This window comes from Mercenaria mercenaria, chromosome 2, assembly GCF_021730395.1.
Source record: "Mercenaria mercenaria strain notata chromosome 2, MADL_Memer_1, whole genome shotgun sequence".
Classification (NCBI taxonomy): domain Eukaryota; kingdom Metazoa; phylum Mollusca; class Bivalvia; order Venerida; family Veneridae; genus Mercenaria; species Mercenaria mercenaria.
Window position 1 is genome coordinate 95,975,962 of NC_069362.1, and position 16,520 is coordinate 95,992,481.

The 16,520-nt window shown below is 34.8% G+C and overlaps 2 protein-coding genes across 3 annotated transcripts in view; both read right to left on the reverse strand.

The window, feature by feature from the left end:
- Window positions 1–2,003, reverse strand: part of LOC123564638 (transmembrane protein 94-like) — a 97,776-nt gene extending 95,773 nt beyond the window's left edge. For both annotated transcript variants that reach the window (XM_045358360.2, XM_053537304.1), the window contains exon 1: window positions 1,887–2,003. In XM_045358360.2, the coding sequence (XP_045214295.2) occupies window positions 1,887–1,889 (3 nt within the window). In that variant the 5' untranslated portion in view covers window positions 1,890–2,003. The remainder of the gene's footprint in view (window positions 1–1,886) is intronic.
- Window positions 2,004–5,594: 3,591 nt separating this feature from the next.
- LOC123564639 (SH2 domain-containing protein 4B-like) overlaps window positions 5,595–16,520 on the reverse strand; it is a 55,408-nt gene continuing 44,482 nt past the window's right edge. The window contains exons 9-11 of the mRNA XM_045358362.2: window positions 15,721–15,890; window positions 14,134–14,354; window positions 5,595–13,364 (exon numbers count right to left, since the gene is read on the reverse strand). Coding sequence (XP_045214297.2) covers window positions 13,245–13,364; window positions 14,134–14,354; window positions 15,721–15,890 — 511 coding nt within the window. The 3' untranslated portion in view covers window positions 5,595–13,244. The remainder of the gene's footprint in view (window positions 13,365–14,133; window positions 14,355–15,720; window positions 15,891–16,520) is intronic.

Here is a 16,520-nt window from a genome sequence, read left to right on the forward strand (position 1 = left end):
GTAATTATAATTAAACAGTCTAGAAAATATGATCTGATAATTTCTGAAGAATTTTTTCCTATATAACTCGTATAACAAGTATAACAAGTGACCCCTGGGGCGGGACCTCTTTTCACCCAAGGGGCATAATTTGAACAATCCTGTTAGAGGTCCACTACACAATTTGCTACATACCAAAACTCAAAGGTCTTGAACTTTCAGACAAGAAGATTTTTAAAGATTTTTCATATATATATATATTTTTTCCTATATAACTCGTATAACAAGTGACCCCCAGGGCAGGGCCTCTTTTCACCCCAGGGGCATAATTTGAATAATTTTGGTCAAAGAGCTATAAAAATAAATAGACTGGCAACTTGAAAGGCATATAGAGCAAATCTCGCCAACCTCCCGTGACAAAAAAACGAGATCTCGTTTACCGAAAGTGGCACTTTCTCCACGCGCCATTTTGTATGCGAAAGCAATTATTCATCGGTAAAATAATTATCACCGTATGACCACGCTTCTTTCGATGGCAAAAAAAAACCGTGTACTTCGTGTCTTAAGACCATTTCAAATCAAACTAATTTTGTTTTAGAAGCTAACATGTATTTACAATGTAGTTTTAAAGGTACAAATTGTAACTCCATGCTCGCCGATGTTTGTTTTTAGTAAGATAACGCCGAATCACGCTCTGACACGAGCTCACGCGAGATTACAGCCAGTTGCCATTCTGTGTATTTTATACTTCTTTGTTTTGGTAGAGGACCACTAGGCAATGCTGCATACCAAATATCAAAAGCCCAGGCCTTGCAGTTTCAGACAAGATTTTTTAAGTTTTTTCCTATTTAAGTCTATGTAAAACCTGGGACCCCCTGGTTGGGGCCTCTTTTCAAGTCAGGGACATAATTTGAATAATCTTGGTAGAGAACCACTTGGCAATGCAACATAACTAATATCAAAAGCCTAGGCCTTGCAGTTTCAGACAAGAAGATTTTTAAATTTTCTCCTATATAAGTCTATGTAAAACTTGGTACCCCCGGGACGGGGCTTCTTTTAACCCAAGGGTAATAATTTGAAAAATCTTGGTAGAGGACCACAAGGCAATGCTACATACCAAATAACAAAGGTCTAGGTCTTGTGGTTTCAGACAAAAAGATTTTTAAAGTTTTTTCGTATACAAGTCTATGTAAAATCTGGGACCCCCGGGGCTGGGCCTCTTTTCACCCTAGGGGCATGATTTGAACAATTTTCACAGAGGACCATTAGATGATGTCACAATATTACCAAATATTAAGGCTCTTGCAGTTTTGGACAAGAAGATTTTTAAAGTTTTTCCTTTCGGTGGCAACCAGAGTTCTGTGTGGAATTCAATTCTTTGAACAATTTTGAAAAGGAGCCACCCAAAGGTCATTCCTGTGAAGTTTGGTGTAAATCTGCCCAGTGGTTTTCAAGAAGAAGATTTTTTAAGAAAATGTTGACACTAATCGGATGACAGACATTGAACAGTCACAAAAGCTCATCATGACATGAGCCTTTGGCTCAGGTGAGCTAACAATCTGACTGTCAAATTATTTTAACTACCCTGGAACAGCTATACCACCATCCTGGTAACTGGACTTCAACTTCAAGATCCACAAGTCCAGGGGTCTGACTTGACCCCTTGGCACTACCTTAAAGCTTACAGAAATAAACAGAGGAGATTAATATTTAAATCACATAATGGTTTAATACTAAAATCCCTAACTTGCAAGTGAGCTGCATAATGCTCAGCATTATCAATGAATGGGTTGAAAATTATTTGGTACGAAACACTTTACAGGTCGCTATTATTTTACAAGATAAAAAGAACACAACAGAGATTTTTGTGACAGAATAGAGAATATATTTTACGAAATTGTACATACCATATCAAAGCATTTACCACAACACTTCTAACTAGTCTAAAGTTAGAAACATTTTTCGTTTCAGTCCTTTACTAAGGGCGAAAATTCGAGCCAGAAACTAGCGACAAGTTTTTAAATAACCAAAAAGAAGAAAAAACACTAACTAGTCATTAACTTAAATATTATAATTTGGACTGATGGAACTTGTCTTATGATTTGAAGTTATAGATATACACAACCTACAGTCATGTGTTGGGAGGGTACTGCTTAAACCACAGGTACCCTGCGGCTTGACATATAGCCGTCGTGTATACTACCCACCGTGATTTGACCATTATTTCTCATATTTGAAATTATTTAAATTTATAGTTACCAAATACCCCACAGTTTTCAATTTAAATGCTTCATTACAATATTCAGAATTTGATTTAAAAAAAAAGACCTTGTCTTTCTTTAAATATCATCAACAAATTCTGAATATTTTAAAGAAGCATTTAAATCGAAAACTGTGGGGTATTTGGTTACTATAAATGTAAATAATTTCTAATATGAGATATAACGGTCAAATCACAGCGGGTAGATAAGTCAACAGCTATGTCCAGCCGCAGGGTACCTGTGGTTTAAACCATTTTGCTTATTACACTTAATAGGTAAATTTGGTCAATGGTGCTCACCACAGACCCGGAGCTGTTGTTCCGAGCATGTCACAGAATCATTACCATCAAAGCGCACGTCAAAAATATCTAAATTATTGCATGTCAGCACCCATTTACTATCTAATATGTATAATATACTGACTAAAGGTTAGCGTTAGGATTACCATGGTTACAAAATATATACAATGAAGATACTTGTCATTCCAATTGCTTGAATCTGGTATATACCAGTCTGTGATATATCACAGGTGCTCCAGGTCTGTTTTTAGTCACAGTTAAATTTGATAGCTCTGAACAGTAGATTCGACTGCTGTGAGGCTCATGTTCAAGCACAGGAGGATGTAAGTTTACTTCATGGGTGTGTCATACCATAGATATGACAAGAGGACCATGATGGTCCTGAATCGCTCACCTCTTCCCACATGATCCAGTTTTGAGTATGACGTCATTTTTTCTATTATTTGACATAGTGACCTAGTTTTTGAGCTCATGTGACCCAGTTTTAAACTTGACCTAGATATTATCAAGATAAAAATTCTGACCAATTTTCATGACGATCCATTGAAAAATATGGTCTCTAGAGAGGTCACAAGGTTTTTCTATTATTTGACCTATTGACCTAGTTTTTTAAGGCACGTGACCCAGTTTCAAACTTGATCTAGATATCATCAAGGTGAACATTCTGACCAATTTTCATGAAGATCCATTCTAGGGTATGGCCTCTAGAGAGGTCACAAGGTTTTTCTATTTCAAGACCTACTGACCTAGTTTTTGATCGCAGTTGACCCAGTTTCAAACTTGACCTAGATATCATCAAGATAAACATTCAGACCAACTTTCATACAGATCCCATGAAAAATAAGGCCTCTAGAGAGGTCACAATGTTTTTTCATTATTTGACCTACTGACCTACTTTTTGATGGCACGTGACCCACTTTCGAACTTGACCTAGATATCATCAAGATGAACATTCAGACCAAATTTCATGAAGATCCATTGAAAAATATGGCCTTTAGAGAGGTCACAAGGTTTTTATATTATCTGACTACTGACTAGTTTTGACGGCACGTGACCACTTTCAAACCTGACTAGATATCATCAAGATGAACATTCAGACAACTTTCATACAGATCCCATGGAAAATATGGCCTCTAGAGAGGTCACAAGGTTTTTCTATTATTTGACCTACTGACTAGTTTTGATGGCACGTGACCACTTTCAAACTTGACCTAGATATCATCAAGGTGAACATTCTGACAAATTTTCATGAAGATTCATGAAAATATGGCCTGTAGAGAGGTCACAAGGTTTTTCTATTTTAGACTACTGACCTAGTTTTTGACCGCATGTGACCAGTTTCGAACTTGACCTAGATATCATCAAGATGAACATTCAGACCAACTTTCATACAGATCCCTGAAAAATATGGCCTTTAGAGAGGTCACAAGGTTTTTCTATTTTTGACCTACTGACTAGTTTTTGACGGCACGTGACCCAGTTTGAAACTTGACTAGATATCATCAAGGTGAACGTTTGACCAATTTTCATGAGATCTTGTGAAATATGGCTCTAGAAAGGTCACAAGGTTTTTTATTTTTAGACCTACTGACCTAGTTTTTGACCGCACGTTACCCAGTTTCGAACTTGACCTAGATATTATCAAGATGAACATTTCAGACCAATTTTCATACAGATCATGAAAATTGGCCTTTAGAGAGGTCACAGGTTTTTCTATTATTTGACCTACTGACCTAGTTTTTGACGGCACGTGACCACGTTTCGAACTTGACCTAGATATCTTCAAGGTGAACGTTCTGACCAACTTTCATGAAGATCTTGTGAAATATATGGCCTCTAGAGAGGTCACAAGGTTTTTCTATTTTTAGACCTACTGACTAGTTTTTGACTGCACGTGACAAGTTTGAACTTGACCTAGATATCATCAAGATGAACATTCTGACAATTTTCATGAAGATCCATTGAAAAATATGGCCTCTAGAGAGGTCACAAGGTTTTTCTATTTTTGACCTATGACCTGTTTTGACGGCACGTGACCCAGTTTCGAACTTGACCTAGATATCATCAAGGTGAACATTCTGACAACTTTCATAAAGATCCATGAAAAATGTGACCTCTAGAGTGGTCACAAGCAAAAGTTTACGGACGCACGGACGCACGGACGGACGGACGGACGACGGACGACGGACACCGCGTGATCACAAAAGCTCACCTTGTCTCTTTGTGACAGGTGAGCTAAAAAATGGTACCATGCAGTATCTTCATCAATTGGTGTTTGATTAGTGGTAGTGAAACTCTTTTTTCTTTTGGTGATGGAAACCATCAAGATTTTTTGTTGGCTTTAATGTTACACTGACACAATTATAGTTTTCATGGTGGAGAAAAACCTAAGGTGCCCCTAAGATGCATTATTTCATCACCGGCGGACACCTGGGGTAGAACCACTGATCTTTGTAATCCAGGTGGATGGCTTTTTCACATGAATTCTACCCCAAGAGAGGTTTTGACTCCAAAGTGAATGATTCGAAGTCCATCAAGAATGTAGTGTCAAGAGTGATTAATAGAAGTGTTTCAGTGTTGTAGACATTCCTGTTTGTTATTTGTGACTACTGTAGTATGATACGGTCGAACTGTGGTGAATTAACAATAATGTCATGAAATCCACGAGTAGCTATTAGAAAGAAATGGCTTTTGTATGTCAAGACTTGACAGTCCTGTATCTAGTGGACAACAAACATTTTAAAAGATCATAGAAAACTGAATGAACAGATGCAAAACATCATGTACAGTGTAATTCTTGCAAATAGTTCCAAAGGAAACTGAAATACGATTTGAGCTCTAATGAGTTAAAACATTGGAATTACAATAGGTAAAAGTACATTGCTTTCTCCAACCCAGAAAACTTACACAGTGACTGAAAATTGTGTGCAGTTGTTTTACTTGCTCAAAACAAATATTCCAACACTTCTAACAGTATATAAGTTTTTCTATTAGACAAATATTTTCCCAAACAAGAAAACATTACACAGTATAAAACAAATATTCCAACACTATATCAGTATATTAGATTTTTTATTAGACAAATATTTCCCAGACAAGAAAACATTGTTTAACATTTAACAGTATAACAGGTACATTTATCAATATAATTATTATTTTCACTTGCATAATAACATGAATATCAAAGAGTGAAATCAGGTTTACAAGCATGTTTTAAAAGTGCATGCCTCCAGATAAATATCAAGGTTTGAAAAAGAAATAAAAACAGAAAACCAAGTGTATTTAGTACAGTCAGAATTTATATTATTTCAGTTGACAAATTGTTAATATTATCTAATACAAACTTTCTAAAAAGTTAACTCTATTGTTAAAAGGACTGGTAGAGATGTTACATCATTTGTACATAAGTAATATACCCCGAAAGCTCAGCATTATGTTTGTTCTAAAATACAGTTAAACTCCTATTTCAGATCATATGATTATTGCAGGACAAACATTAAACAGACAGCTTTTCTGTATGACCTACAGACTATATAAATAATGTCATCAATTTATACAGCTCAGATCTCACTAGATTATTTTAGGTTTAACTCTTATCTATGATTTCCAGCTAATAAAAGCCATTTCTAAACTTTGACAATCTAGAGACATGCATCTTCAAAGTTTAATTATATAGTCAGTAGGAAAACTTACATGTTCACTAAGTTAAACCAAGAAAGACAGGATTACCAACTAAATTAAATTCAAGATATAGTTTTGACTACTGACATGCAAGCCATTCAAAAACTGTTTTGTTACATGACATTAGAAATACATTTTCTTTTTTTTTTCTCAAGTTTTGTCTTTAACCTAGCAAACCTATGCTGAACTATAGACTGGTCAACAGCGCAAACCATGGACCAGTTTTTTTAAGGATTCACATAACAATATGAACTGTTTAATAAACAGGGCTTCACTTGGCACCTAAAATATTTACCATCTTTAGCCCAATAGCTAATTTAGAGGTGAATATTTGTTTATTTGTCAACTTTAGGTCAATGTAAGAGCCATGTATTTATAAATTACAGAAGCTTATCTCTTAACCATAAGTGAATCTGAAGCTGTATTTCTGAAGTAGTATAATAATGCATAAGAAGATTCATACAAAACCTACAAAAGGTGCATCTTTGGATGTTATATTCTACTTACTGTTGAACATATTGTAACACCTGTATTAAGCAGTCAGCCAAGGAAGCAGCACAATGTGGCTGCTTAAAGCAGGTGGCTGCTTAAGACAAGCTGAAACTTGGACTAAAAGTTCATTAGAGAAGTAGGATAACTAGCTGCACAATGCAAGTAGCTGCTTAGGACAGTACTTTTTGGCCCGATTAGGACAAACTACAAATAATCTACACCTAAATTACATGACTAGAATTAGATATAAGGGATAAAAGCGTATAGTAAAATATGAATGATAACAAAAATATAAACAAGAAGGCCATAGTAGCCCTAAGTCGCTCACCTGACCTTTACCATTTGACCTTGAATATATGTATGACACACTGAATCATGTGATTAGTATAAACTGGTGGCCCTAGGAGCCAAGTGCCACTCTTTGAACAAATTTGGGAGAGGACCTTACAATAATGATACAGATCAGGTTTCATGAAGATACACCCATCCATGAGGAGTCTTTAAAGGTATTTCTATTTTTAGCTCTAGTGGCCCCTAAAAGGGGTAAGGCACCCCAATTTGAAACTACAGACCCAGTTTGATGAAGATCCATGAAGGCATTCATGAGAATAAGTTATTTAAAGGTATTCTTAGCTTCAGGGGCCCTAGAAGGGCCTCAATGCCTCCATATTGAAAACATTTGGGAGAGGACCTTACCATGATGCAACAGACTAAGTTTGATGAAGATCCATCGAACAGTTCATGAGAAGTTGTTTACAGGTATTTCTTTTTTTAGCTCTAGTAGTGCCTAAAAGAGGATTAGCCCTCTAATTTGAATAAATTGAGAGAGGACATTATAACAATGCTACAGACCAAACCTGATGAAAACCCAATAAGGGGTTTATGAGAAGAAAGTAGTTTAAAGATTTTTCTAATTTAGCTCCTGTGGCCCCTAAAATGGGCAAAGTGACCCCCATTTGTATAAATTTGGGAAAGGACCTTATGATAATGCTACAGAACAACTTTAATGAAGATCCATCAAGCTGTTCATGAGAAGAAGTTGTCTAAAGGTTCTATTTTTAGCTCTAGTGGCCCCTTTAAGAGGCCAAACACCCTGATTTGAAAAAAAAATGCGAGAGGACTTTACAATGATGCTACAGACCAAGTTTGATGAAGAACCATCAAGGGGTTCATAAAAGTAGTTTTTTTTAAATTTCTATTTCTAGCTCTAGCCCTCATTTGAACAAAATTGAGAGAAGACATTGCCAGCACGCTACAGATCAAGTCTGGTGTAATCATTACCAGTAGTTTCAGAGAAGATGTTCATGTAAATTGTGGATGACAGACGCTGGACTATGAACAAAGGAAGCCTGACCATCGACCTATACTAAATTACAGACGTTAAAAACAGACATAAAAATACATTTCCAGTTAAGGACATTTAAAGTATAATAGTTTGATTACATGATGAGTACATCACTGTATTGAGCTTAATGTCTATTAAAACATTTTGTAACTATCCTATATAAAACGCATGCATATTAGGTTAACACTGATATGTATATTTATATATTATAAGGCCATGAGCGATAAAACATGTTGTTCATAAACAACAAAATAAAATCTTACCACTTTCCTCACTACTTAAAACCTTATCTCTGATATTAACAGTCTTAAACCAAATAAAATAGCAAGTCATAAACTTAAAAATATTTCACAAGATGTAACAAATTAACCAAAGCCATGTTTAATGCTTGTTTAAAATGTAGGAACATGAAAATTCTGGAAATACCGTAGATACCCATGTATAATGCGCACCTGTGTATAATGCGCACCCCCGATTTTAGCCCAAAATCCTGGGGAAAAAACATTTTTGGTCAATTTTGAAGTGAATGGAAAACAAAGTAGAGTTTACATCGACACCGGTAATAAATTTTATCTCCGCGGCGAAGAGCAACATCGGTCGCGTGGTACTATCAATTTTTATTTCCTCGAAAATCAAACCAGTAAAATATTGTTATATTTGTTGGTTTACCTTTTTTAATTCACTATTTTGAATAAATAAATAGCAGCTGATTCAATATTTTGGAATGGTATCTTTCAAAATGACATGAGCTTCTCAATTCAAACTGATAACAAAAGGTGTGATAGTCTTTTTGTCACGATCAAATAGCCAGTAATTACCAGCAATTAAAGTGTCACCTCGTGTCAGTTATGTTGTTCACAGTTTGATCTCGGTTAAAGATAATTCTCGATCTTTAATTAGTATCATAATTTTTGTGATTTATTAACATTTCTTTAGTCAAAATACTTTTAAATTCATATGAAATTAATTTTGTTTGATAGAAAAATAAACAATTTGATCTTTTACGGAGCGTAACGGCAATCTTAGATTTTAGCGGAGACATTAAGCGCGGGGAGTAGTTTCCCTTTACCAAAATGGCGAACATCGGTAACAAACTTGTTTTGAAGTTGGAAAATTGTCTATACCTGTGTATTATGCGTACCCACGATTCGGTGGTGGTCCCAGGGGTAAAAAAACTGTGCATTATACATGGGTATCTACGGTAGTCCGCAAAATAATGTTATTCTGTAAAATTAACAACTGAACATGGTTTTGTTGTACTCGTTCGGTTACAAAATATATTGACATTTCCAAAATTTGTGGTCAAAATGCAAATTTTAAACATAACATGTCAAATGTATTTCATACACAAATTAAAATTTCACAGTGTGTGAATTATATTGTTTATATTTACAGTTTTGTTTTAATACTTTAAATTACAAACAGCCTATTGCTGTCTAATGGCAGTTGCTGGATATACCGCATATTCTAATGTCAGGACATAACACACACTTTTCACGGAGAGAATCCGCTAAAATCTATGGATTTCATATAAAGATGTGACAAATGTAAACAAGTGTGGCTAAATGAATGCCTGGACCTCAGAAATGCTCCATCTTTTAGGTCAACATTCTTTATGCAAACTGAAATATATTTGCAGGGTATGATAATTTCACCATAGGAAACACATATGGACTGATACACATGCATTTATCACATTACTAATGTTCATTTCACAACCCATTTATCATACATAGAAGTTATTACTAACCAATACTGCATAGAATAACATATCACAGTAACATCAAAACTAACAGTCAACCTAAAACTACCGATGATTCTGAAAATACATCCCTGGCCTGGTGAACTGATGGAAAGACTAATAATGGATGTATGTTTCAACCGAAAAAGATTTTTTGCACATATCCATGAACAGTTTACTATATAAACATCAATCAATTATAATTTGTCTGCTATAGTGTACCATTTGCATAAAATGATATTGTCACAGCTGACAGAGTTTAGAAGATGCATCTTTTCTTTTTTGCTTTTTTTTAATTCACTGTAAAATACCGATTCCAATAAATAAACACAGTATTTCATCAATACATCATTTCACCACAGAAAAGTTCTGTGCAATATATACATTACAGTTGGCAAAGAATACGGTCTATGGCACAATCTCTATTATAACGAGTGATTTGATTAAATGCATCAAAAACTTTTCTCCTTCTCTTTCAGTACCCTACTGACTCCATGCTGACATAAATCCCTACCAACATGAAATGCCACTGAAGCAGGGTAATACTGTATCAAGAGTGCAGATGTCAATTTTATATGCTTAGCCCCTACCTCTAAGCATATAGAATTAAACTACAATGGATTTTTTCATAGGGGATGGGTGGGGAAATGTCAAAACTTTTTTTTGGGATAAATCTGGTCAGGCTACACACCCAACCCTACCCAACAACACATCTGGACCCAACTTTGAAATGTTTTTACTCACTTTACTCAGATGCAAAAATATAGTCAAATTAACTGCATGGATAATTTTCTGCAGTATTACAGCAAAGTTTATCTAGCCATGGCATAAAACTAGTCGTATAATACCTAGCCAGTGAGATGCTTATGCCTTTCAATCAAACAAATTTACATATACATTAGATAGCAGCACATCATTATCACCTAAACTACTAAAGATACAAATAAAAAAGATTGCAAATAAATGCAACATACTGGCAACAAAAGCAGAAACATGGTAGGACATACAGCAAACAACCTGGTAAACATCTATATTATATATTGTACATTTTAACATAAAGAAAGAGACGTTTAATTTTGCTATCTACTTTCATAAGCCTGAAGTAGCAGGTAACAAAATATAAATCATAACAGTTATAACGTTTGCACTAAAAGTGCCCCAACAAATTATCATCTCATTCCTGGTACATGTATTGTATTTGTATACTTTAACCTCTAAATAAAGACATCCTGTAAATAAAGACAAAGTTTTAACTCCTCCACGGAGACCTTTACGCACAGTTTAACTGTATATTTGTTTATTAAAACAACCAATCTATGGGTCATAATTTCAAAATAATGGCCAATTATTTTTGAAAAAACAAGAGCTGTCTCCATAGGATGACACATGCCCCCGATGGCACTTTGAATGAATAGTTATGGCCGATGTTAGAGTTTAGGACCTTTGACCTACTGACCTGGGTCTTGTGCGTGACACGTCGTCTTACTGTGCCACACATTCATGCGTAGTTATTTTAAAATCCATGCATGAATGACAAAGATATGGACCGGACACGCCCATCAATGCACTATCATGAAATATGACCTTTAACGTCTAAGTGTGACCTTGACCTTTGAGCTACGGACCTGGGTCTTGCACGCGACACATCATCTTACTGTGGTACACATTCATGTACAATAATTTTAAAATCCATGCATGAATGACAAAGATATGGACCGGACACGCCCATCAATGCACTATCATGAAAAATGACCTTTAATGTCTAAGTGTGACCTTGACCTTTGAGCTACGGACCTGGGTCTTGCACACGACATGTCGTCTTACTGTGGTACACATTCATGCCAAGTTATTTGAAAATCCATCTATGGATGACAAAGATATGGACCAGACATGCCAATCAATGCACTATCATGAAAAATGACCTTTAACGTCTAAGTGTGACCTTGACCTTTGAGCTACGGACCTGGGTCTTGCGCGTGACATGTCGTCTTACTGTGGTACACATTCATGCCAAGTTATTTGAAAATCCATCCATGGATGACAAAGATATGGACCGGACACGAAAATTGCGGACAGACCGACAGACTGACAAGACAGTTCAAGAACTATATGCCTCCCTTCGGGGGCATAAAAAATACATCAATATATCAATTTGAGGGGCACAAAAATACAATTATGATGGAAAAAATATACTCAATTAACTGTCATAACACTATTATTATATCTGAGAAAAGTTCAAAAATGTTACAATTACTAAAAGAAAACGTGGCAACCTATTTACGTTAATATTATGACAATTTATCTGAACACATATACATGAGAAAATGGAAGTAATATAAAACTGAAAAGAATATATTGTAAAAATTGTTGATACAATTAAAATTTATGTTCGCTGTTAAATATATAAAACACTTACTTCACACATTTTAAGACAAAGAATGGGTATAATCTAAGAGTCAATATAAGAGGCTATAAAAACATCAAAAACTTTAGAAAAAGAAAAAAATAGAAAATATCAGTTGTAAATCACATAAATTTTGATTTGTGTAAAACAATATGCCCTTATCCTTCCAGATTATACATATTCCAGCTACAAAAAATCTTAAAATACGGGTATCTGACAATTTGCAAGCTTGATACTGCTCACTACTATTTTCCGCTGATTGTTAGAGATAAAATAATTATCATGTAAAAGCCACAAAATGATGACGTTTGTATGTGCTATATATCAATGAACTTTAACTACTTTATTGCAATTAAATGATATGGCAAGACCAGTCTGGAATACTTTGGACATGATTCACTCACCACTGATACTGAAAGATGAAAATTTAACATACCAAAACTAGATTTGAAATTACAGTTTACAGTCAATCAAATATAAAATAATACACACACCAAAATAAAACCATATGGTTTTGGGTAACAAGTCCAAAATGTATTTTGTGACTTGTAAATTCCAGATACACTTTAATAATCACAGTATTTGATCATATCCATACAGTGATTTTCCTGTAATGTATGGACTGTAACATAAATCACTTGTACCTATATCACAAACATTCATTTTCCTTGTGGGGTGATCTACCAACATGCAGTCTTTCTTTGCTGCAAGTGTCATTAGAATAAACAGTTGTAGTCAGTATTTCACTAGTCATATTCAAACAATGATGCCATGTTCATTCTCATTCAATTTCATCAGTAATAATAATACATGCTCATTCTATTCAACACTTTCTGGATTTCCATTTGTCTGTATGCACGTATCTCAGTGTTTCATTGCAGTCATTACGACATTTGCAGATATCTCTCTTCTAAAGGTTATCAGGATATTTTTTGTCAGCCTATCAGAATACAGTAATACCCTATTTTGTATTAAGAACTGATCCCTATTTATTGATCCCTAAGACTTCAAAGTATTTAGATTATTAAACTACTATAGATGACTAAAGTGAAGTGCTTTCTGTCCGTCTGTTCTGAAACAGTTCCCAGTAATCTGGGGGATCACATATCTGACCACAAGGATATACCAACTTCTCCCCTCCTACCACTGTTATTGGTTTTTCCTGAAATAAATAATAACAGTTTATTTTATGATATTATTACAGTATATTAATCATTTCTGGGAAAAAGTTCTCATCAACCACCTGTCTCTCCTTAAGCGAAGCATCAATCTTCAAGAAATTTGACAGTAGAAATGGGTTTAAATTTCTTCTTAAACCTAAGTTTCATAATATTCCAGGCAAAAAAAAAAACTTTGACATTTCCATGAAAAAAGGTCATAGTTGAGTAGACAGTTCTGTATATGAGCCGTACCATGAGAAAAACCAACATAGTGGATTTGCGACCAGCATGGATCCAGACCAGCCTGTGAATCTGTGCAGTCTGGTCAGGATTCAATAGGCTTTTAAAGCAAACAGCATGGATCCTAACCAGACTGGTCGCAAAGGCACTATGTTGGTTTTCTCATGGCTCATATCATTTTGTTTTCCCAAATTTACAATTAATTTGTTGTACTTAAGCAAGTGCTACACAATATGCAAGAAAAGAGTTATGGTTCTTGGCCATCATACTCATCTTAATTGATCACAGAAACAATGCAGACAATAGGTATTCAAGAAAAGTAAAAAAAAAAATTGTTATAGTTTTTGAGAAAAGGTGAACTAAAACAAAAATTTTAGCCTCCGCCCATAATCAAGTGAAGGCAAAACTTTGTAGTTTTTGTTTTTTTTAAATCAGATGAGCTAAAAATCAATTGTCCCTTGCTTATGGAACCTAAGAAATTAACTTCTCCCTATTTTTTCGCAGCTGAAATGAAAAACAACTGCTACCTACCTTATGATAGTTGACAAGATCTGTAATACTGTTATGATCCAGCTGATTTGGCCCGAAAAAGTGGTACTGTTCCTCTGATGCATCTATGAGGAAATGTTTACATCTGTCTTTGGCACGAAATGAGATCGTATATCCCCAGACCTTCTCGCTAACTCGTACTAAGTATGTACCAAGTGGTTTTTCCAGTAACATCTTCTCAGCATCAAACCTTGATATTACACCTGGATAAAATAATACCAATACAAAATCTTAACCCTTACCCTGCTAGATATCTATAATGAACTTGTCCTGCTTTCAATTAGGACCGTACCATTAAATTTTAAAAGGGGTGCTTACCAAAAAGATACTAACTGAATGGCGAACAGTGCAGATCATGATCAGACTGCACAGATGTGCAGGCTGATCATGATCTACACTGGTCGCAAAGGCAGAACCAGTCGTGTCCAGCATGATACGGGTTAATGCATAAAGAATGAACATTTTTTTTCCATTAACTAGTCTAGATATGTTGTTTCCTTGCTCTTCATATTTTAGATAACAATTCTATACTCAGAGCAAAAGTTTACAAGTTAAGTCCCATTCAAGCAAAGTTCTAATACTTGGCACACCTTGTTTACTTGCTGCTCACACCTCTTACTTAAGGTCATAACTTCAAGTGTACAACACTCTCCTGTTGTCATGTGACCTGACTATGTCACATGACCTACATCAATACAGCAGTTAGCTGCTGAAGATCATAAAAGATGAGGGAAAATCCAGGTAAACTTTTGCTCTGAATCTGGAATTATTATCTTAAATATTTCTTACCCTTGTTTACCATAACTAGGAGATATAACGGAAACAGAACCATCTTACACTAAGTTAGGACAATTGTTATCATTATCAAACAATCTGAATCATTAAATAAACAAGAAATCAACATTATAATATGATTAAAAGATATTACACCATATTGTTTTAATTTTGTGATTTGATAAAACCAGACACATTTAAGTTGCTAAGAATTATGCTTTGTAGCTGATTATACATTTAGGAGATAATTCTGCTCTGTTTGAGAATATTCTCAAAAAATAAAATCATCTCAAATATAGAACACAATCAGTATTCTATGTTAACCCTTATCATGCTGGACACGACTGATTCTGCCTTTGCGACCAGTGCAGATCATGATCAGCCTGTACATCTATGCACTGTTCGCCATTCAGTCAGTATCTTCTTAGTATGCACCCCTTTTAACAGTTAATGGCACTGTCCAAGTTGAAAGGCGGACAAGCTGATTATAGAAATGTAGCAGGGTAAGGGTTAACATCACAATAGTATGCAGCGAACACATATGCATTTCAGAGCAAAGAGTTTATCGTCATATACAATGTACCAGTGTGTTTTCAAAATAAAACTGTTCCAACTGAAGAATCAATATTTACAAATTTATTTACAAGTGAAGAAATATTCTATTAAGTTGTAGTTAATCACTTTAGTGCAAAAAGTGGTTATCTGCTTCCTTATGTTGAGGAGAAAATGCCTTTTCAGACTGAAGTACAGTTACATAGTTTGAATGGAAAAAATATTCTTTCAAAATTGATGTACCATGGAACCAGTTGGCTGGTTTCCCATTAGAACCTTCTATCACAGTCTTTCTGCCTTTCTCCTCTTCATGGAACCAAGTTATGACAGCTTCACGATTAGGCGGCCGAGGCAGACGGGATTTTCTACGCTGTTCACGTAACTGTCTATTCTTATCCATAACTGCACTTGATCTAAAACAGAAACAGTCATTTCCTGGTATATAAGTAAACATGTTTTCTATACTACAGGTATACATTTACATTATTATTTTGCAAGATGAGCAGTACATGTGGTAGTTATAACAGGCTGTCTAGCATACCCTGACAAAAAATTAGGGCTAATTTTAGGGCAATTTGTACAAAAAAATAGGGCTAAAATTAGGAATTTGGTACAATTTTAAGGAAATTTTAGGGCTAAATTTAGGAATTTTCAAATTAAAATATGGACTTTAAAGACCATGTAATGTGCTTTAAAGACCATGTAATGTGCTTACCTTTATGTGACTGACATAAAAGTAACTCACAAATAGTGCTTTATTTACAGAAAAGACGTCTACCACTGGTAAACTGCTTTGAACTGTGCTAAACTGTTTTTTTCTGAATTAGAAGAACTTTAAAACAACATTTAAAACATTTTCTCTTTTTGATCATTGCAAAAAAGTTTAAAAATTAGGAATTTTTGTGAAAAAATAGGGCCTTTTTAGGAATTTCCTTTGATTTTTTTAAAAAAATAGGAATTTTAGCCAAATTGAAAAAAAATAGGAAAAAGTAGGAATTTTAGGGACACTAGACAGCCTGTTATAATAAAGATTTGAAACAAAA